At 43.2% G+C, this 23,060-nt stretch overlaps 1 protein-coding gene across 3 annotated transcripts in view; it reads left to right on the forward strand.

Annotated features, from left to right (window-relative positions):
• Positions 1–23,060, forward strand: part of vegfc (vascular endothelial growth factor c) — a 226,157-nt gene that overhangs the window by 198,615 nt on the left and 4,482 nt on the right. For all 3 annotated transcript variants that reach the window (XM_063049453.1, XM_063049454.1, XM_063049455.1), the window contains exons 5-6: positions 1,898–2,010; positions 16,334–16,667. In XM_063049453.1, the coding sequence (XP_062905523.1) occupies positions 1,898–2,010; positions 16,334–16,667 (447 nt within the window). The remainder of the gene's footprint in view (positions 1–1,897; positions 2,011–16,333; positions 16,668–23,060) is intronic.

Here is a 23,060-nt window from a genome sequence, read left to right on the forward strand (position 1 = left end):
GTGAGGGGTCAGACTGTCACTGGGAGTGAGGTCAGACTGTCACTTGGGAGTGAGGTCAGACTGTCACTGGGAGTGAGGTCAGACTATCACTTGGGAGTGAGGTCAGACTGTCACTGGGAGTGAGGTCAGACTGTCACTGGGAATGAGGTTAGACTGTCACTTGGGAGTGAGGTCAGACTGTCACTGGGAATGAGGGGTCAGACTGTCACTGGGAATAAGGTCAGACTGTCACTGGGAATGAGGTCAGACTGTCACTGGGAGTGGAAGGTCAAACTGTCACTGGGAATGAGGGGTCAGACTGTCACTGGGAGTGAGATCAGCCTGTCACTGGGCGTGAGGGGTCAGACTGTCACTGGGAGTAAGATCAGCCTGTCACTGGGAATGAGGTCAGACTGTCACTGGGAGTGAGGTCAGCCTGTAAGTGGGAGTGAGAGGTCAAACTGTCACTGGGAATCAGGGGTCAGACTGTCACTGGGAATAAGGTCAGACTGTCACTGGGAATGAGGTCAGACTGTAAGTGGGAGTGAGAGGTCAAACTGTCACTGGGAATCAGGGGTCAGACTGTCACTGGGAATGAGGTCAGACTGTCACTGGGAGTGAGGTCAGCCTGTAAGTGGGAGTGAGAGGTCAAACTGTCACTGGGAATCAGGGGTCAGACTGTCACTGGGACTGAGAGGTCAGATTGTCACTGGAAATAAGGTCAGGCTGTCACTGGGAATGAGGTTAGACTGTCACTTGGGAGTGAGGTCAGTCTGTCACTGGGAATGAGGGGTCAGACTGTCACTGGGAATGAGGTCAGACTGTCACTGGGAGTGAGGTCAGACTGTCACTGGGAGTGGAAGGTCAAACTGTCACTGGGAATGAGGGGTCAGACTGTCACTGGGAGTGAGATCAGCCTGTCACTGGGAGTGAGGGGTCAGACTGTCACTGGGAGTGAGATCAGACTGTCAGTGGGAATGAGGGGTCAGACTGTCACTGGGAATGAGGTCAGACTGTCACTGGGAGTGAGGTCAGACTGTCACTAGGAGTGGAAGGTCAAACTGTCACTGGGAATGAGGGGTCAGACTGTCACTGGGAGTGAGATCAGCCTGTCACTGGGCGTGAGGGGTCAGGCTGTCACTGGGAGTAAGATCAGCCTGTCACTGGGAGTGAGGGGTCAGACTGTCACTGGGAGTGAGGTCAGACTGTCACTGGGAGTGAGATCAGACTGTCAGTGGGAATAAGGTCAGACTGTCACTGGGAATGAGGTCAGACTGTCACTGGGAGTGAGGTCAGCCTGTAAGTGGGAGTGAGAGGTCAAACTGTCACTGGGAATCAGGGGTCAGACTGTCACTGGGACTGAGGGGTCAGATTGTCACTGGAAATAAGGTCAGGCTGTCACTGGGAGTGAGAGGTCAGACTGTCACTGGGAATGAGGGGTCAGCCTGTCACTGGGAGTGAGAGGTCAAACTGTCACTGGGACTGAGGGGTCAGATTGTCACTGGAAATGAAGTCAGGCTGTCACTGGGAGTGAGAGGTCAGACTGTCACTGGGAATAAGTGGTCAGACTGTCACTGGAGAGCACTGAGTTCAGTTGACATTAATCAAATTGATTTTAGCTGTCATGTTGAAGGTTCTGAAACAAATATCTGTGCACAGTTGAGGGGGATTAAATTCAGTTTAATTGATACACTGTCTTAGATGTTTGTGTGTCATATATCTTGTGAGCATGGAGATGAATTTACTCTGCCTTCTCCTGTTTCCTGCTTCCAGTGAATTAAAACACAGCATCCTGGAACAGCTCAGTTTTGTTTTGGCTTGTTGCTCATGAATTTCAAACATATTGAACCAAATTGTCACGATATCAACTATAACTGCTGTCTCATTTGAACAAAAACATTTTTTGTTTCCTTCACAGTTGTTTGATGCCAAACAAAACTTGTCCCAAGAACCACATCTGGAATAGTTTTTTATGCAGATGTGTGATGCAGTACGATCTCAGCAGATTATTGTCTTCAAAAGATGAATCAGGTTAGTGAGTTTATTTATTAATGGACTCAGGTCCAGCAGTACTATTTAGTATGGTGAGAAATCACCAGGGCAACTCTGAGCTTCTGTTCATAATCAAGTGTATCTGCTTTCGTAAGAAATTTAATTAATATGCAGCATATTATTAACCGCCTGGACACAAAATCACAAATGACTGATTGAGGTCCATTTTGCAAGTGCCTGGGTGTAGTTTCATACTCTCCAAGATATTTGCTCAATGTGACCTGTATCTATCCTTTTCTATGGAGACTTCATATCTATGGTACACTCTTAGACATTAAGATATTTGTATCTTGGTGGCGATGTGATACTTAATCTTCCGTAATTTCAATCACACTTTGATTGCATGCAAGTTGTTTTGCACATAGTTTCCTTGTCACTTTTGTCTCTGTAATAGATAACAAACAACGTAGCCTCCATCTTCTTGGTGAGCCTCCCTGAACAGCACTAGGGTCTGTAATTGTCCACCATCTTTGCCCATTCTTAGCTCAGACCTCTGCAGCTACCTGGCTGATTTACTTTTTTTACTTCAGCTAGCTGTTTTAATTGCCTTCTTGACTTTATTCCTTCCCCTCTTGCCTTTAGACTACAAGACCCAAAGACATAGGAGAAAAAATAGTCCATTCGGCCCATCCAATCTGTTCTGCCAATCCATCATAGCTATTATCCCTCTCAACTCCATTCTCCTACCTTCACCCTACAATCATTAATGTCCTTACTAATCAAGAGCCTATCAACCTAATGACTTTGCCTCCACAACCACTCTATCAAGGCCTTTCAATATTCAAAAGGTATCAATGAGATTTCACCCCCCTCCATCCCATTTTTATTTGGTCAGCAAGTTTAGGCCCAGAGCCATCAAATGCTCCTATTACAGCATTCTGTTTTATTTGACCTCTTCGTTGTCCTCTGAACTCAATCAAGGGCATTTGTCCCTGTGATGTCACTTGTTCATCATGTTTCTTGTTCACTCAGTTGGCACTTCATTAGGTACCACCTGTACACCTGCTTGTTAGTGCAGATATCTAATCAGCCGTTCATGTGGCATCAACTCAATGTAGAAAAGGATGCAGATGTGGTCAAGAGGTTCAGCAGAGCTCAAACCAAACATTGGAATGGGGAAGAAATATGATCTCAGGGGCTTTGATCGTGGAATGATTGTTGGTGTCAGACAGGGTGGTTTGAGTATCTCAGTAACTGCTGATTTCCTGGCATATCCACGCACAACAGTCTTTCCAGTTTACAAAGAATAGTGTGGAAAAGATAACTCATACAGTGAGTAGCAGTTCAGTGGGTGAAAATGCCTTGTTACTGAGTGAGGTCAGAAAAGAATGGTCAGACCGGTGCAAGCTGACAGTAACCCAAGTAACCATGCATCACAACAGTGTTGTGCAGAAGAGTACCTCTGAACACACAGCAGGTTGAACCTTGAAATGATGGACTACAGCTGCAAACATAGAATCGGAGGTCGTGCAGGTACCTAATACAGTGGCTTCCGAGTGTAGAACTCACTGATGCGTTCTTAGTGTTCTTTGTGCTGTTCAACATTTCTCATCATTGATCTCTGCATCAGCTTAGACCCCCCACCCCATCTCACTGCCCCCAATTATTTAACACCAGTTCTTTCACAGCCTCTTCATCTTTCAGATCAATGTCACTCTTTCCTTGCTCTGATAGTTACTACAGTTTGTGCTCATCACTGTTTATTCCTCCTCAATGTTAACCTTCACTCCGAGAGACTACTTGAGATCAGTGCTAAACTCAGTTATTCATTGTTTCCCAAGTTCAATGCTATTTGTTCTTACTGGCTCTAGAATTAGTTATCAAGTCAGGTTACCACTTGATAACTAGAAGACAGCACCATGGGGAAAATTATCTGCCCACTTCATTAGGCCCAAAGGTAACACTAACTATCCTATACTCCTGCTTTACGAAAGAGCTAATTATTCAATGTGACACCTATCAGTCCTTTTATAAGCACCTTTTATTTCCGTGGCACTCTCGTAGACATTAAGATGTTTTTTGAGACATAATAGATGTCATGATCTATTTTTTCCTAGATACCTATGATATACTGGGAGGCCTTGGGGGGGGGGCAAGGTGGAGTTACATCTCTATCAAAGGAGGTGTAAGACACTCCTTCCCTCTAGCCTGCATATCACCCTTGGGCAAGGTGTAGCCCAATCACTGATCAGGGTCCCTTGCAGCCATAGGAGCAGATGGTGGATGAGGAGCTGGTGCCTATCTCAAGGCGACCACTGATACCAGGCAGACAATCTCTGAAGAGTATTGATAATGGCTGGGGTCACCTGTCTTCTTGTGAAGACCCTGGCCACAAGAAGGAAATGGGAAACCACTTCTGAAGAAAAATTTGCCAAGAACAATCAGGGTCATGGAAAGACCATGATTGCCCAAGCCATAATGACACAACACGTAACAAATGAACTGGGCGACCATTTGGTCCATCATATCCATGCCAGTCAAACCTGCAGCTACTTCAGTTCTACTTGCTTCCCATATGGCATGGCGATATTCCAATGCACTTGACTTCTTTCTCTTCCTTGGTGGAGCTTAAGTATTTCAGAAAGTAGTTAGGAAATGCTTTTAGATAACAGGTTGATCTGAATATTTTGGAAAGTTAGACTGAGTTCACCCCAATGTTCAATCTTGCCACAGCTTCTTTCTATGACTTTTCAGTAATCTGGAACATGCTAGGGCCAACAGTAACGCAGTAGCGACTGCACCTGTTATATAGTCCTCCCACAGCCAATGTTTGTAGTCTCCCTCTCTGCTTCTGGCTTTCAGAAGCAACATCTTAGTGACAGAGCAAAGATAGAATTTCAAGATGGCTATTGGACCCTAAGGAAATGCCACAGTTGTAGAAATCAAGCCGATCTCCATTACTTACCACTTTAGCAGCTCTACAAATGAGTGAGAGGGTGGGAAGTGGTGCATACCTTGTTTTAACAGATAGCATCTGAGTTCAGCAGTGGACCCCACCAACGACTCCCCAACTCAAAAAAAAAGATGATAATAATTGAAACACAGATCCATTCAAACTTAAGCCCTGTTCTCAGCCACCATTGGATAAGATTATTGTTGCACAGATGGTTTGATCTTTCTTATGTGCAGTGAGTATTCCCATGGCTTGGGGATTTCAGCTGTAAACTTCAGATTGGAGAAGCTGGGGCTATATTCCTTGGAACTAAGAGGGCTGAGAGGTGAACTCTTATTTGTTTATAGCTGGATTAGAGTGGATAGAAAGAGAGAAGCTGTTCCCATGCAGATTTTTTACGGGAAATTATAGAATCAAATGGAATGAGAACAGGCTCTTCTGGATTGAGTTTCTGCCAACATTTACACTGAACCTTAACCCAAGAGGTTCTGCAGATGCTGGAAATCCAGAATAACATACACAAACTCAGCAGCTCAGGCAGCGTCTCGGCCCAAAGTGTCAACTCCTTATTCCTTTGCCTAGATGCTGTCTGACCTGCTGAAGTCATTTAGCATTTTGTGCGTTTGACACTAAATACATTTTCTCTCCCTACGTTCCCAATAACTTTCTCAGATTCCACACGTCAGCTATACACTGGAAGTCAAAAGCTCTACAAACCCACACAACTTTGTGGTATGGGATGGGTGGAACCTGGACACCCAGAGGAGGCACATGCCGTCATAGGGAGAATGTAGAGACACTGAAGTGGAGACACAGCAGCCCTACCAGCTGGCACATATGAGGAAAGCATTTTTCTTACATGGAGAGTTGTTATCATCCAGAAATCACTGCCTATAAACTTACTTACTAACTTGGGCCCATAGACCCCAATGGAGCATAAGCCAACAATGACCTCCCGTCTCCATCATCCTCTGAAGTTGATTGTATGGTTGGAGTTCATCAATGCTTCCACAATCCATTGCATCCAATGTACAGCAGGCTGGCAAATACAGCTTCACCAGAACCTTGTTGGCTGGCCTTACCCATTTTGATCTTGCATGACAGGGACATAGGGTTGGAATTTGAGAGGAATTGCCTATAAAAGGTGGTGGAAGCAGAGCCAAGGAAGGCCTGAAGGGAAATACTTACTAATGAGGCACATCAAGACCCTGCTGCCCCCCTCACTGGACCCCCTGCAGTTCGTGTACCGTCCCAACCGTTCAACAGACGACGCCATTTCCATCACCCTCCACCTGCCCCTAACCCACCTGGACAAAAAAGAGACGTACGTTCGAATGTTGTCCATAGACTTCCGTTCAGCATTCAACACAATCATTCCTCAGAAACTAATTGGAAAGCTGAGCCTACTGGGCTTGAACACCTCCCTCTGCAACTGGATCCTAGACTTCCTGACTGGGAGAACTCAGTCAGTCCGGATCGGAAGCAGCATCTCCAACACCATCACACTGAGCACGGGGGGGCCCCCCAGGGCTGTGTGCTCAGTCCACTGCTGTTCACTCTGCTGACCCACGACTGTGCCGCAACACACAGCTCCAACCACATCATCAAGTTCGCCGGTGACACGACCGTGGTGGGTCTCATCAGCAAGAACGAAGAGTCAGCATACAGTGAGGAGGTGCTGCAGCTAATGGACTGGTGCAGAGCCAACAACCTGTCTCCAAATGTAAACAAAACAAAAGAGATGGTTGTTGACTTCAGGAGGACATGGAGCGACCACTCTCTGCTGAACATTGATGACTCCTCCGTAGAGATCGTTAACAGCACCAAATTTCTTGGTGTTCACCTGGCGGAGAATCTCACCTGGTCCCCCAACACCAGCTCCATAACAAAGAAAGCCCAGCAGCGTCTCTACTTTCTGCGAAGGCTGAGAAAAGTCCATCTCCCACCTCCCATCCTTACCACATTCTACAGAGGTTGTATTGAGAACATCCTGAGCAGCTGCATCACTGACTGGTTCGGAAATTGCACCACCTCGGATCGCAAGACCCTGCAGCGGATAGTGAGGTCAGCTGAGAAGATCATTGGGATCTCTCTTCCCGCCATTACAGACATTTACACCACACGCTGCATCCACAAAGCAAACAGCATTATGAAGGACCCCACGCACCCCTCATACAAACTCTTCTCCCTCCTGCCATCTGGCAAAAGGAACCGAAGCATTCGGGCTCTCACGACCAGACTATGTAACAGTTTCTTCCCCCAAGCCATCAGACTCCTCAATACCCAGAGCCTGGCCTGACACCAGCCTACTGCCCTCTACTGTGCCTATTGTCTTGTTTATTATTTATTGTAATGCCTGCACTGTTTTGTGCACTTTATGAGTCCTGGGTAGGTCTGTAGTCTAGTGTAGTTTTTGTGTTGTTTTACGTAGTTCAGTGTAGTTTTTGTATTGTTTCATGTAGCACCATGGTCCTGAAAAACATTGTCTCATTTTTACTGTGTACTGTACCAGCAGTTATGGTCGAAATGACAATAAAAAGTGACTAGACTTGACTTGAAATAACTGAGAGCACTGCAGTAAAAGAAAGATGGAATGGGACTAAATGAGCTGTCCTAATAGGAACAGAATCGAGCGGAAGGAACAGGGCTATGCCCTTGCAGTATGATGCACAGTGACTCTGTCAATGGTCAAGCAATTTAGAGGATTGGACTAAGGCAGAAAAAGTTTCCCAACATAGGCAGCCAGGGATGTTCAATGTTTTCCAAGTGTCTCTGGAATTCATTACCACAGACAGCCATGGAGGCCAAGTCATTGGGTATATTTAAAGTGGCGGTTGATAGGCTTTTGATTAGTAAGGGCATCAAAGGTTATGGGGAGAAGGCAGGGGAATGGGTTGAGAGGCATTATGAGATGGTGGAGCTGTCTCAATGGGCCAAATGGTCCAATTCTGCTCCGATGTCTTATGGCCTTATGTCAACTTCACAAATGGCCACATCTGGTTCATTGATGCTTTCAGGTGTAGGAAATCTTTGATCCTTACCCAGTCCAGTCTTCATATGATTCCCATTTCATTATTCTTCACTCTGTTTAATGGGCAATAATGCTTGAAAACATTGTGATCTGTAACTGACAGAGGTGATACCATAGCCAACTGAGTCACAACTGACAGCCTGAGTAGAGTGCTTACCAAGGTTGGGCAACACAGTGCTGTGGCAGTTATGGTTGGCTCTCACACCTCTGATAATGCCTGTTCAATGCTGGCCTCCTCTGCTGACTGTGCGGTGTTTGCATGAGGTCCTGTGGTTTTCTCCCACATCCCAAGAATGTCATGCTCAGTGTGTTAATCGGTCACTGGGCAGTAGGCCCCCCAGAGCGAGGACATCTTAAAAAAATGCAACATCCATCATTAAGGACTCCTATCAATCAGGACATGTACTCTTCTTATTGGTACCATCAAAAAGAAGGTGCAGGAGCCTGAAGACACACACTCAATAATTTAGGAATAGCTTCTTCCCCTCCATCATCAGGTTTTGTGAATGGACAATGAGCCCATGTACACTAGTCCACTATTTTGCCCTCTTTTTTTACTGCTTATTTAACTTAATTTTATATATATATGTTGGCGCGTGGCCAAGTGGTTAAGGCGTTCGTCTAGTGATCTGAAGGTCGCTAGTTCGAGCCTTGGCTGAGGCAGCGTGTTGTGTCCTTGAACAAGGCACTTAATCACACATTGCTCTGCAACGACACTGGTGCCAAGCTGTATGGGTCCTAATGCCCTTCCCTTGGACAACATCGGTGGTGTGGAGAGGGGAGACTTGTAGCATGGGCAACTGCTGGTCTTCCATACAACCTTGCCCAGACCTGCGCCCTGGAAACCTTCCAAGGCACAAATCCATGGTCTCACAAGACTAACGGATGCCTATGTATGTATATATTTCTTATGATAATTTAGTTTTTTTGTTATGCATTGCACAGTACGGCTGCTGCAAAACAACAGATTTCAAGACCTATGCGAATGATGTTAAACCTGTTTCTGATCCTGATTCCCTGTAAATTGTCCCTTGTGAAGGAGCTACTAGATCAGGATGGATCTGAGAGAACATTGTGGGAACGGCACGGATGAAATTGCGTCAACCTGTTGGGCTGACTGGCTTCCTTAACTGACATAATAATATGAAGGATGTGTTTCTCCATGCAGTTCCTGTCTTTTAATCTTAAGCAGCAAGGAAAGAGAAGTGATTAAGAAAGCATACATACTTGCCTTTAATAGTCGAGACGATAAGTACAAAAGTCAGGAAGTTATGCTGCAGCATTTTAGAATCAGAATCAGAATTAGAATTAGGTTTATTATCATCGGCATGTGATGTGAAATCTGTTAACTTAGCAGCAGCAGTTCAATGCAACACATAATCTAGCAGAGAGAGAAAAAAGTAATAATAATAAATAAAATAGAACATAATAATAAATAAACAAGTAAATTAATTACATATATTGAATAGATTTTTTAAAATGTGCAAAAACTCCAGTTAGGCTGCATCTGGAGTATTGTATATGGCTCTGGTTGCCCCATTATAGAAAGGATGTCAAGGCTTCGGAAAGGGTGTACAGGAGGTTTACCACACTATTGTCTGGATTAGAGCATGCCATAATTAAACCTCGGACTAACTTGGGTTGTTTTCTCTGGAGAGGCGAAAGTGGAATTAAAATGGGTGGCCACTGGGAGATCCTGCTTGTTCTACATTGTTCTTGCTATATCTATGCTCTGTCCATCAGAACAAGCAGGATCTCCCAGTGGCCACCCATTTTAATTCCACTTCCCATTCCCATTCCAATATGTCCATCCAAGGCCTCCGCCACTGTCGTGATAAGGTCACACTTAGGTTGGAGGAACAGCACCTTATATTCTGTTTGGGTAGCCTCCAACCTGATGGCATGAACATCGATTCCTCAAGCTTCCAGTAATGCTCCCCCACTTCACCATTTCCCATCCCCTTTTCCTTCTCTCATATTATCTCCTTGCCTGCCCATCGCCTCCCTCTGGTGGTCCTCTCCCCCCCCCCCACCACCTTTTTTCTTTCTTCCATGGCCTTCTGTCTCTTTCACCAATCAACTCCCTAGCTCTTTGCTTCATCCCTTCCCCCTCCAAGTTTCACCTATCGCCTGGTGTTTCTCTCTCCCCTGCTCCCACCTTTCAAATCTACTCCTCAGCGTTTTTTCTCAAGTCTTGCCAAAGGGTTTCAGCCTAAAATGTTGACTGTGCTTTTTTCCATAGATGCTGCCTGGCCTGCTAAGTTTCTCCAGCATTTTGTGTGTGTTGCTCAAATTTCCAGCATCTGCAGATTTTCTCTTATTTGTATTGCCAAACAAAAGTGGGGAGATATCGGGGCAATTAACCACATGGTCAATAGTAAGGAGCATCTGAAGAGATGAAAGGGTGGCGATAAATGTTCATTCCAGAGTTATTGGAAAGCATGTCAGCCAGAGGCAGAGTGATTATATTTTGTTTAATCAAAAAGATCAAAAATGAGTGGACTGTGAAAACTGGAGAACTTTTTAAGGCTAGAGAAGATTGGAGAGATGGGGAGGCACGAGATTATGAAGGTTATTATTTTTAGACTTCCTATCTCCGATTTTTAACTTTTTGACTTCTTAGCATCTGAAACTGAACAAGACGGTTAGCAACTTTGCTAAGATGTGATTCGGGTATAGAAGATGAAGTTGGTGATTGCTGTGTCACTAAGATCCCTCATTTCCATCACTGAAGTTATCGAACTTCTCCCTGTTTCAGATACCTCAATTAGAATTAGGGTATAGTCTGGTCGCCCCATTATGGGAAGGATGTGGGAGCTATGGAGAGGATGTGGAAGATGCTTCTCAGATGCTGTCTGGATTAGAGGACATTTAGAGTAAGGAAAAGTTGGACATATTAGGATTGTTGTCTCTAGAATGGCAGGGACTAAGGGAGACCCAATAAAAGTTTATAAGATTATGAGCGGCATGGATAGACAAGCAGTATCTTTTCCCCGGGGTTTAAATGTTTAATGCTAGAGGGCATGAGCTATGAGGTAAGTACATTACACAGACAATAATGGGTACTTGGAGTGCTCTGCCAGGAATGGTGGTGAGGCAAATACAATTGAGGCATTTAGGAGGAAGTGTTTAAAGTGGTTCCACCTAACCCGGCGCAAGGATGGATCACTCCAAGCACCGATTTGGTGAGAGGTGGGACTGCCTAGGCGTGTCGGGCTTTGACAACTTAAACGCTGACACAGCTAGACTGGAAGCCTGAGTGTTGGGTACGGAGGCGAGGGTCAGGCTGATTTCACTCACTCTCTCGCGAATGTTCATTCTCCCTTCGCGCCGCTGAGACTGTGAACTGATCCAGCTGCTGTGCGCTTTTGCCCTGCTAGTGTGGTGAACTGGGACTGAGGCTGCTTCGGGAGCAAAGCTAGACTCAGTCTGGTTCAGGATGTTGTTGGCTTGCTTCTATTGTTTGCACAATGTGGGTTATTCAAGTATCTTGCTTTATGGCTGCCAATAAGCAGAAAGATTTCAAGGTGTATAATTTATGCATTCTTTAATAATAAGTATGCTTTGAATCTTTAAAGCTGTTATTAAACATTGCAATCCCTCAGGTGAAGATCAGCCAGACATGTTGTTGGCGTGCGAGCTCCAGGATTTAGTCCTTGAGTTAGTGTTTCAGTTTACTGGGCAATAAATGTTGAGATTAAAAATATCAGCCTGAGATCCTTTACCACCTTTTGAAGGAGCAGGTTTAGAAACTGTTATCAGTGCTCTGTAGATGCTGCCTGAACTGCTATGCTCCCCCAACGTGCTGTATGTGTTACTTCAGACTGAGAAATGCACTGAGAGCTGAAGTAGCAGCTCATTTTTGTGCTCATGGCTTCTAATTAAGATTTGAAGCCACAGTGTTCTGAGTGACAGGTATTCTGATAAGTGTACCACACTGACAAGAAAAGCTTTTGGTTTCTGTATGCTTACTGACCATCGAATGACTATCGAATTTCTTCAGAGTATTGGTTCAAGGAGATAGCCTAAAGTGAAAGGGGAGACAGAAAACAATTAATTTGATGGTATATTATTAGAATTATGAAATGGGGATAGCCCAGCATTCATCCAGGGAGCTTTTCTTTTTTACCCAACCACATAAGGAAGCTAAAAGATCTGGTTCTTGTGAACTGGAATTCCTCCAATACAACTTTATGTGGCCCTACAGTTCAGGGTTCTGTAAAAAGGGTAAATTAACAGATGTTTGGCTTATTTAGGAATTTACACAAATCTTATTCATTAGACTGCAGCTGCACCCCTACGTACATCTAGGAATCTTCAACACTCAGCCCTGCATCCAGTTTTGGAAGTGGGATAACTCCTACTTCTTTTACATCCTTATGGAAAAGTAAGAGATGCTTCTGGGTCTTCCGTGTGTAAAAATCCAAATATTTACATTTCTAGAGCTCTCTGCACAGCTTGAGATATTACAAAGACTATATAGTCACTGTGATCTAATTGAAACCTAATGCCTTTTGTAGTGTAATAGCCTAGAAGTCACACAACATCTGCGTCAGAAATGAATCACAGTTTCTTCTTTTTCATTAGGTCCCTATTGTCTTACTTCCTAGTTAATAGCATCTCACAAGATGATCTGCAGCAGTTAAAGACCATAAGAACATAAGACATAGAAGCAGAATTAGCCATTCGGCCCATCAAGTCTGTTCTGCCATTTTATCATGGCTGATTTTTTATCTCTCTCAATCCCGTTCTTCTGCGTTCTCTCCATAACTTTTGACCTCCTTACTAATTATGAACCAATCAACTTCGACTGTAAACATACCCAATGCTCCCACAACCATCTGTGGAAATGAATTTCATAGACTCACTGCCCACTGGCTAAAGAAATTCCTCCTCATCTTTGTTCTAAAGAGGCATCCTTGTATTATGGGGCTGTACCCTCAGGTCCTAGACTCCCCCACTATGGGAAACACCTTCTCCACATTCACTCTATCTAGGCATTTCAATATTCAATATTTTTTCAATGAGATCCCCCCCCTCATTTTTCTAAACTCTTACAGGCCCAGAGCCTTCAAACACTCCTCACACATTAACCCTATCATTCCCAGGTCATTGCCAGAAACCTCCTCTGGACTTTCTCCAATGTCAGCACAGGCTTTCTTAGATACTGTAAGTGGCCCAAAACGGCTCACAATACTCCAAGTGTGGTCTGACTAATGCTTTATAAAGCCTCAGTATTACATCCTTCAAGAAGGTAGTTCTCCACCACCTTCTTAGGGGCAATTAGGGAGGGGTAGAAAATATTGGACTCACCATCAGCACACATTGTTTGAATGAATTATAAAATGCCAAGTTGCACAGCAAGATCTAAAAACTAGTAATGAGCTAAAGGTCAGATAATCTAATAGGAGACATTGATTGAGAAGTAAATGTCTATTTGGGAGGGCTTAAACTGGAAAAGCTATTTAATCTGAGACCATATGCAATCAGAATATCCAGGTTAACATTATACCTAAGACAGTAATGGAAATAATCCTTCTGTCCCTATTGTTGGTACACTCTTGAAATAATTGAGAAATTATTTTTCCTGTTGCATTTTTTTAAGTTAAATGTTTCTGTCCATGTCCCTGAATCTAGTATAATCAGCCGGGCACATGGCAGGAAAATCAAACTCCCAGAAAGATACTCATAAAAGAGCTACACACAAAAAGTGAAGAAGGAACTCTCAGATCAGGCAGCATCTATGGAAAGAAATAAAGAATCGATGTTTTGGGATGAGACCCGTCATCAGGACTGGAAAGAAAGGGGAGAGAAAGCTGGCTTCTTTCTAGTTTCTGACTTCTTACTCTGGATTTCGAGCATCTGCAGAACCTCTTGTATTCATAATAGAGCATCCTGTTTTGTACTTACATGTATATGTTGCTCAAAGGTTTTTTGCCTGAATTGTCTTGAAATGGATGGATTTACTCTGCCATGCAAGAGGGCAGTTGATTCAACAATAGTCCAATGATTCTATGGTCAAATACCGGCCAGAGAAAGTGAAAAAATTAAGTTTCCTTCCACGTTGGGCATGAGTGAAGCAAGCCACAAATTAATATTTTCTATAATCACCAAGGTTAAATGTTTAATTAACTGAATTTAAGTTGTCATAATGGGATTTGAACTCCCAAATCCAGATAATAATCCTGTCACATTTTAATCTTTTATCATTTTAATGCTAGGTAATTATGGATTTGTGAGCCCAATGTCATTGATAGTGAAGATACTTTAAAAAAAAGTTCTGAAGGAGAGCATTAATGATCACATGAAAAGACAGAAATTAATAGGGAAGGCAGGTTCAACACTCCCAATAGAAGTTTATGGGATAATAGGAGACAGAGGCAGAGTAGATAGGATCCTTGTCTCAGAATAGAAATGGAGTGTACTACAGGACATGCATTTAAACATGGGGTGGAGGCAATGGCAAAAAGAGAGGTGTGGAGCAGCTCTTTTACAGAAAGATTGATGGGCTGCTTTGGTAATGGTGGAAACAGACACATAGAGGCATTTAAGAGGCTGTTAAAAGACCCAAGAATTAGCAGGAAATGAGGAATTTGGATCACGTACACACATTAGGGTATTAGTTAAATCAGCATTGTGTTTGCTACAGACATTGTGAGCCAAACAGTCTGTTTAGAGAACTCTGCAGTTCATGTTATATGTGTTTCTGATTTCTGGTCATTCCTTTTTTTTAATTGTTATTTTGCTAAATTTTGATCAGGGCAGTCTAGCTGTGCTGTCTGCAGTTAACAGCATTAAAATTAACTGAACAAAACTATTCCTAGACTGTTTCAAGGACTCTGCAGTTTGATGTTTAATATTCTGTGCGTTATTCACTTGTTTTTTGCTGTTTGAACGATTGGTTATTTTTTGGCACATTGGGTGTTTGAAGTTTTCTTTGACTGGGTTCTATGGTGTTTCTTTGTTTCATGGCTATCTGTGCAGAGACAAATCTGAGGGTTGTATACTACATATGTACTTTGATCTAAAAAACTACTTTGGATTTATAAATTGTATGCTATAATATTCTGTGTGGTCAGTTTAATTGTGTGCTTTGAGTAGGTAACAAAGTGTATAAATAAAGGCAGGGCAGTAGATGTGATTTACATGGCCTTTAACAAGGTTCCATGGAGGAAATTGACTCAAAAGTTAAGGGCCAATTGGATCAGGTCTAGTTAGCAAATTGGATCCAAAGTTGGCTTGGTGAAAGGAGACAGAGGGTGATGACAGAAGGCTGATTTTGTGATTGGATGCCTGTTTTTCATAATGACTCACAAAGATCTGGGCTGGTCCTATTACTTTTTCTAATACATGTGAATAATTTGGATGTAGATGAGGGAGGCAAGATCCCTCAGGGTTGACGTGAAGATTGAGAGAATTGTTGCCAATGTGGAAGTCAGTCTGAGGTTGCAGAGATTGTGATGTGTCATGAAATGGACTGAAAAGTAGCAGATGGACGCTAATCAAGACAAAATTGAAGTGATACATTTTGGAAGCTCCAATGAGGAACACTGGGACTATTGAGGAACAGAGATACATTAGAGTAAATGTCCATAGATCCTTGAAGGTGGCAAGATTTGTAGACAAGATGGTAAGATGGTTAGGAAGGCATATGGGATACAGGCCTTCATTGGTTGGAACACTGAATGAAGCAATAAGGAGGTAACAATCCAATTGTATAGAACCTTGATCATATCTGAGCTGGAGTTCAAGTTACCAGGATGTTGTGTGGTTGTCAGCCATTCAGTTATGGGGAGAGACTGGAGAAGTCAGGTCTGTTCTCCCTGGAGTTTAGGAAGTTTTGAGTGGACGTAATACAGGTTACAGATAGGATAGATGTAGGAAGCCTTTCACCATGTCTGGTAAATAAGACTTGAGGGCATAGCTTTAGGATAAGGAGGAAGAAATTTAGAAGGGATATAAGGGGGGTCTTCATCACCCTGGAATGCACTACTGAGAGAGTTGCTGAAGGTGGATCTCTGACAACATTTTGAAACATTAGATAGGCACTTGAATCACTTAAGCATAGTGGGCTATGGAACAAATGTACGGCAATGAGATTAGTACAGAAAGGTACTCACTGGCTGGCATGGATTTTCAGCCAAACTGCCTGCTTCCATGGTGTATGATTCTATGTTCCAAATTCCATCACCATTAATACTCCTACCTAGTTAGCGTAGCTGTAAACTGGTCAGCCTTCCATTACTTCATGTTAAAGTGATAAAGTATTCTATCCCATTTTCTTGTATTTTTTATTATGAAGTGTGCTATGGAGTCAAATTGTGTTCTATTCTTGCTCTCTTAGAAAATGCATCTTATTGATATTTCTTTGTTTGCAGAGGATTACCTTGGCTTCCAGAGTGTCTGTGGGCCCAACAAAGAGTTGGATGAGGATACCTGTCAATGTGTGTGCAAAGGAGGCCTGCGTCACACCAGCTGCGGACAGCACCGGGAGCTGGATGAGGATACCTGTCAGTGCGTGTGCAGAAACGGACTCTATCCTGCTATATGTGGTCCCCACAAGCAGTTTGATGCAGATTCCTGCGAGTGTGCCTGTAAGAAAACCTGCCCGAAACATCAGCCCTTGAACCCGGTGAAGTGTGTCTGCGAGTGCACGGAGTCTCCAAACAAGTGCTTTTTGAAAGGAAAGAGGTTTCATCGTAACACCTGCAGGTCAGCCTTTTGCCAGTCTGTCTCCTTATCTGGGGTGGTCCGAGTTCAAACTGAAGTCCTAATTGTGACGGCTTGGCCATGTGGCAGTGCACTGATTGATTGGTTGTCCGATGATGACAGTTAGATTGGTGCAGTTCCTCTGACCTGAAGAAATCTTTGCAGCAGCGGTTTCTGAAGTGGAAAAGCCTTTCCAATGGGACAGTTCCACTATCTCAACCTTGGAAGCCTGGCTCCAGTGGTGTGAGGGGCCTTCCTCGGTTACAGTGGATGACCATGACTTCCATGGGGGGTGGGGGAAGTACTATACAAATGCTTAATTGGTCCTTCTCACCCCGGTCATTCTCCCTTCTCCCTTCTATCAGGCAGAAGATACAAAAACTTGAGAACACATACCACCGGGCTCATGGTCAGCTTCTATCTCTACATATAAAACTCTGATATGATAAACTCATTAGCAATTCTAATGCCTAGTCCATTCATGTTTTGCTTCTCTGTATTTGTTCTCAGCTACTTGGTATGGTTCTCTCCTCTTTTGAGTTCATTACTCTGATATCATCAGTGTATCACGGCTTGGAGTTTCAATATCTCTAAGAGATGTAATCAGAATCTATTAACGTAGCGCGTAATCTCAGCTGCCTTGATGTAGTCTCCTTTATTCACCAGTACATCTAGCCAGCCCATTTTTGAATGTTTCGTGGTCGATGTGATATTGTCACATTTTTTGTTTCTCAATATTGAACACTGTACACTCAGTGGCCAGTTTATTAGATACACCTGCTCATTAATGCAAATAGTCATAGAATCATAGAAAGGTACAGCAAAGAAACAGGACCTTTTGTCCATCTAGTCCGTGCTGAACGATTTAGCTGCCTACTCCCATTGACCTGCACCCAGACCATAGCAATCCATACCCCTACTATCCACCTACCTAACGAAACTTCTCTTAAACGTTGAAATCGTTTAAATATCTAATCAGTCAATTATGTGGCAGCAACTCAGTGTATAAAAGCATCCAGACATGGTGAAGAGGTTCAGTTATTGTTCAGACCAAACATCAGAATGGGGAAGAAATGTGATCTAAGTGGAATGGATTGATGATGCCAGACAGCGTGTTTGCTGATCCCCTGGGATTTTCAGCACAACAGTCTACAGTTTACAGAGAACGGTACAAAAATTAAAACACATGCAGTGAGCAGCAGTCCTGTGGGCAAAGATGCCTTGTTAACAGGGGAGGTCAGAGGAGAACGGCCAGGCTAGCTCAAGCTGATAGGAAGGTGACAGTAACTTAAATTAAGCACAGGAGGTACCTAAGAAAGTAGCCACTGCGTGTACTGCATACTTATATACATACATACATAGCTTATATACATATACATATACTTATATACGTACATACATAGCTTATATACATATACATATATACGTACATACATAGCTTATATACATATACATATACTTATATATGTACATACATAGCTTATATACATATACTTATATATGTACATACATAGCTTATATACATATACTTATATACGTACATACATAGCTTATATACATATACATATACTTATATACATACATACATAGCTTGAGGTACCAGTCAATGCCTTGTACTTTTTGTGATGATTTTCCAAATCACATGTGTCGTGGCTTCCCACTGAGACTTCTGTTTCTGATAGAGTAGTTTTGTTTACCGCTGCTGCATCTTATGATTACTTTTTATATGAATTTTGAAGCAGTTTAAAGATTAGTTCTTCCTTATGTCAATGGTTGTTATATAAACATCTGCCCATGATTTTGTGTCAACCTTTTAATCTATGATCAATCTAGCCCTTCTCCCTCACATCCCCCTCCATTTTTCAATCATTCATGTGCCTATCTACTAAGGCATCCGTTAGTCTTGCGAGACCATGGATCTGCGCTTGGAAAGTCTTCACTCTCCAGGGCGCAGGCCTGAGCAAGGATGTATGGAAGACCAGCAGTTGCCCATGCTGCAAGTCTCCCCTCTCCACGACACCGATGTTGTCCAAGGGAAGGGCATTAGGACCCATACAGCTTGGCACCGGTGTCGTCACAGAGCAATGTGTGGTTAAGTGCCTTGCTCAAGGACACAACACATTGCCTCAGCTGGGGTTCGAACTCACGAACTTCAGGTCACTAGTCCAATGCCTTAACCACTTGGCCACGTGCCTATCTAAGAGTCTCTTAAATGCCCCCATGTACCTGCCTCTACCACCCCCCTCAGCAGTGTGTTCCATGCACCCACCATTCTCTGTAAAGAAACCTACCGCTGACACTCCCTCCATACTTTCCTCCAATGCTGTTCTTTCTACTTATACCAATGGTTTTTATATAAACTATTTACCCAGAGGCTATGTCTTGCTCAGAATCAGGTTTATTATCACCGGCATGTGATGTGAAATTTGTTAATTTAGCAGCAGATGTTCATTGCAATTCATAATCTAGCAGAGAAAAAAATAATGAATAACATAATAATGATAATAAATAAACAAGTAAATCACTTACGTATATTGAATAGATGTAAAAAAAAACGTGTAAAAACAGAAATACTGTATATCAAAAAACAGTGAAGAAGTGTCTAAAGATTCAACGTCCATTTAGGAATCGGATGGCAGAGGGGAAGAAGCTGTTCCTGAATTGCTGAGTGTGTGCCTTCAGGCTTCTGTACCTCCTACCTGATGGTAACAGTGAGAAAATGGCATGCCCTGGGTGCTGGAGGTCCTTAATAATGGATGCTGTCTTTCTGAGACACCGCTCCTTGAAGGTGTCCTGGGTACTTTGTAGGCTAGTACCCAAGATGAAGCCGACTAAATTTACGACCCGCTGCAGCTTCTTTCAATCCTATGCAGTAGCCCCCCCATACCAAACAGTCATGCAGCCTGTCAGAATGCTCTCCACAGTACAACTATAGAAGTTTTTGAGTGTACTTGCTGGCATGCCAAATCTCTTCAAACTCCTAATAAAGAATAGCCACCGTCTTGCCTTCTTTATTACTGCATCGATATTTTGGGACCAGGTTAGATCCTCAGAGATCTTGACACCCAGGAACTTGAAACTTTTCACTCTCTCCACTTCTGATCCCTCTATGAGGATTGGTATGTGTTCCTTCGTCTTACCCTTCCTGCAGTCCACAATCGGCTCGTTCGTCTTACTGACACTGAGTGCCAGGTTGTTGCTGTGGCACTACTCCACTAGTTGGCATATCTCACTCCTGTACACCCTCACATCACCACCTGAGATTCTACCAACAATGGTTGGTACCAACAAAGGAGTGGAATGTGGGAGAAAGGGAAGGAACAGTGAACCCAGGGCATACTTATGTTTGAAATGATCTGTCCGGATGGCATGCAAAACAACGCTTTTCACCTTTTCTCTGTACATGTGACAGTAATAAACTGATTCCAACTATCAATAAGTGCAACATTTACAGCATCCTCTTTGCTGGAAGACAGACAACAAGTATCCATCATTCTCCCTTTATGGCTATAGTTCTACTGGAAGAGATTTTTGAACTCCACTTGGAATTAACTTACCATTTTTTTAACTGAACATTAAAGATTTAGTTTCTTTACTAATCTATTGTACTCTCACTACACATAATTCATTTTTATGTTCTTGTCCACACTTTGTCTACAGTCTCTTAAGCCTGACATTAACTATAAGCTTCCCTTAAACATTCCATTCCAATATTTAATCTTTTTGAGAGCTTTGAATGAGGAGGCCCCTACCTAAACTATTCATTGAGAACCTACTGAGGCTAATTAGTGGTTCATAGTTTCTATTTGAACTCTATACCTTTATTAATACAACTAAGAACTCCAGGAGCTTTATGATATTCTTCTTAACTTTTCATGTCACCTTCAAAAATTTGTGTATATATACACCTCAGTGTTTCTGTTCTCCTCAATGTCTCTGTTCACCTTTGTTTATAAAACTGCACAGTTCTCTGTTGACATAGATCTTGCTATTTTGTTGCATTGACTGTGTCCTATCTCAAGGTTATCATTCTCCTTAAATGTAATGTTAAATGCAAACTTTAATTAAATCAAATTAGAAGCCACTAAGGTACTCCAAATAGAGAAATCGGCTTAACATTAATTTCTGGGTAATTTGCTCAATATTTCCATATTTCCTTATGATATAGGAGATTGTTTAGACATACTTCTTTGTGCACTATTCCTAACAACTTCCCTCATATTCGACTGGTCACCTAAACGCTAGGGAAAATTTACAGTGGCCAGCTAAATAGCCTATCACATGTCTTTTGGAAACTGGAATCATGGAGAGAATAGCTCCGCCAAGAAGAGGGCAGAACTAGGTCACTGGAGTGGAGAGCAAGAGTTCTACCCACTGTGCCACTGGAAGCTCGAGGCATATTTCTGCTCGCTGTATCTCAATGTCATCCAACACCACCTACCAGTCCAACAAACATTCATTTGCAATTTGCCCTCATTTTTGCACATTGGCTGTCAGTCTTTGCTTGTGTGTGGATTTTTTAATTGATTCTATTGCATTCCTCTGTTGTACTCTGAATGCCTGCAAGAAGATGATGCTGCAAGTAGTACATGGTGACAAAAACATGCTTTGGTAATACATTTACTTTGAACTTTTCTCATCACTCTGTCTCTTATCTTCCTCAATTCTCTGTTTCAACCCATGAGTCACAATTTTGCAAGCAAGTATTGTGAGGGGCTGACATCTACAGCGTTACTTTCATTGACTCAAACTGCCAATTCATCAAAGTATTCAGTCAGGTTTGTGAGATTGTGCATAAATCTGTCCACACTTCTGGACAGGAATGCAACATTTGCAAGTGTTTCTTGTACCCTAACGCCTTCACCATCATTTTGGGAGATTTTACCCAGGCCAGTCTGAAAAAATCACTAAGCAATTGCCATCAACAGATAACTTGCAATACCAGAGGAAACAGCACACTGGACCATAGCTGCACCCCCATCAAGAATGCCTATCATGCTATTCCACGCCCTCACTTCTGGAAGTCTGATCACCTGGCTGTACTTCTACTCCCTGAGTATAGGCAGAGACTGCAGACTGCAACACCAGCAGTGAGGACCAAGAAGGTATGGACAAAGGAAGCACAGGAGCGCCTACAGATGCTTCACTACCAGGTGAACTCAACTCCTACTATGCACATTTTGAAAGGGAGAACACAACTACAGCTGTGAAGATCCCTGTTGCACCTGGTGACCCTGTGATTTCCGTCTCAGAGGCTGATGTTAGACCGCCTTTAAAGAGAGTAAACCATCGCAAGGCGGAAGGTCTTGGAATACCTGGTAAGGCTCTGAAAACCTGTGCCAACCAACTAGCGGGAGTATTTAAGGACATTTTCAACCTCTCACTGCTACGGGCGGAAGTCCCCACTTGCTTCAAAAAGGCAACAATTATACCAGTGCCTAAGAAGAATAATGTGGGCTGCCTTAATGACTATCACCCGGTAGTACTCACATCGACAGTGATGAAATGCTTTGAGAGGTTGGTCATGACTAGACTGAACTCCTGCCTCGGCAAGGACCTGGACCCATTGCAATTTGCCTATCGCCACAACAGGTCAACGGCTGATGCAATATCAATGGCTCTCCACCTGGACAACACAAACACCTATGTCAGGATGCTGTTCATTGACGATAGCTCAGCATTTAATACCATTATTCCCACAATCCTGATTGAGAAGTTGCAGAACCTGGACCTCTGTACCTCCCTCTGCAATTGGACCCTCAGCTTCCTAACCAGAAGACCACAATCTGTGCGGATTGGTGATAGCATATCCTCCTCACTGACGAACAACACTGGCGCACCTCAGGGGTGTGTGCTTAGCCCACTGCTCTACTCTCTATATACACATGACTGTGTGGCTAGACATAGCTCAAATACCATCGATAAATTTGCTGACGATACACCCATTGTTGGTAGAATCTCAGGTGGTAACGAGAAGGTTTACAGGAGTGAGGTATGCCAACTAGTGGAGTGGTGCATCACTGTCTGGTATGGAGGGGCTACCGCACAGGACCGAAAGAAGCTGCAGAAGCTTGTAAATCTAGTCAGCTCCATCTTGGTTACTCGCCTACAAAGTACCCAGGACATCTTTAGGAAACGGTGTCTCAGAAAGGCAGGGTCCATTATTAAGGACCTCTAGCACCCAGGGCATGCCCTGTTCTCACTGTTACCATCAAGGAGGAGATACAGAAGCCTGAAGGCACACACTCAGTGATTCAGAAACAGTTTCTTCCCCTCCGCCATCGGATTCCTAAATGGACATTGAATCTTTGGACACTACCTCACGTTATTTTAAATATACAGTATTTCTGTTTTTGCACATTTTTTAAAATCTATTCAATATATGTAATTGCTTTA

The sequence above is a fragment of the Mobula hypostoma genome, chromosome 5 (assembly GCF_963921235.1).
Source record: "Mobula hypostoma chromosome 5, sMobHyp1.1, whole genome shotgun sequence".
Lineage (NCBI taxonomy): Eukaryota > Metazoa > Chordata > Chondrichthyes > Myliobatiformes > Myliobatidae > Mobula > Mobula hypostoma.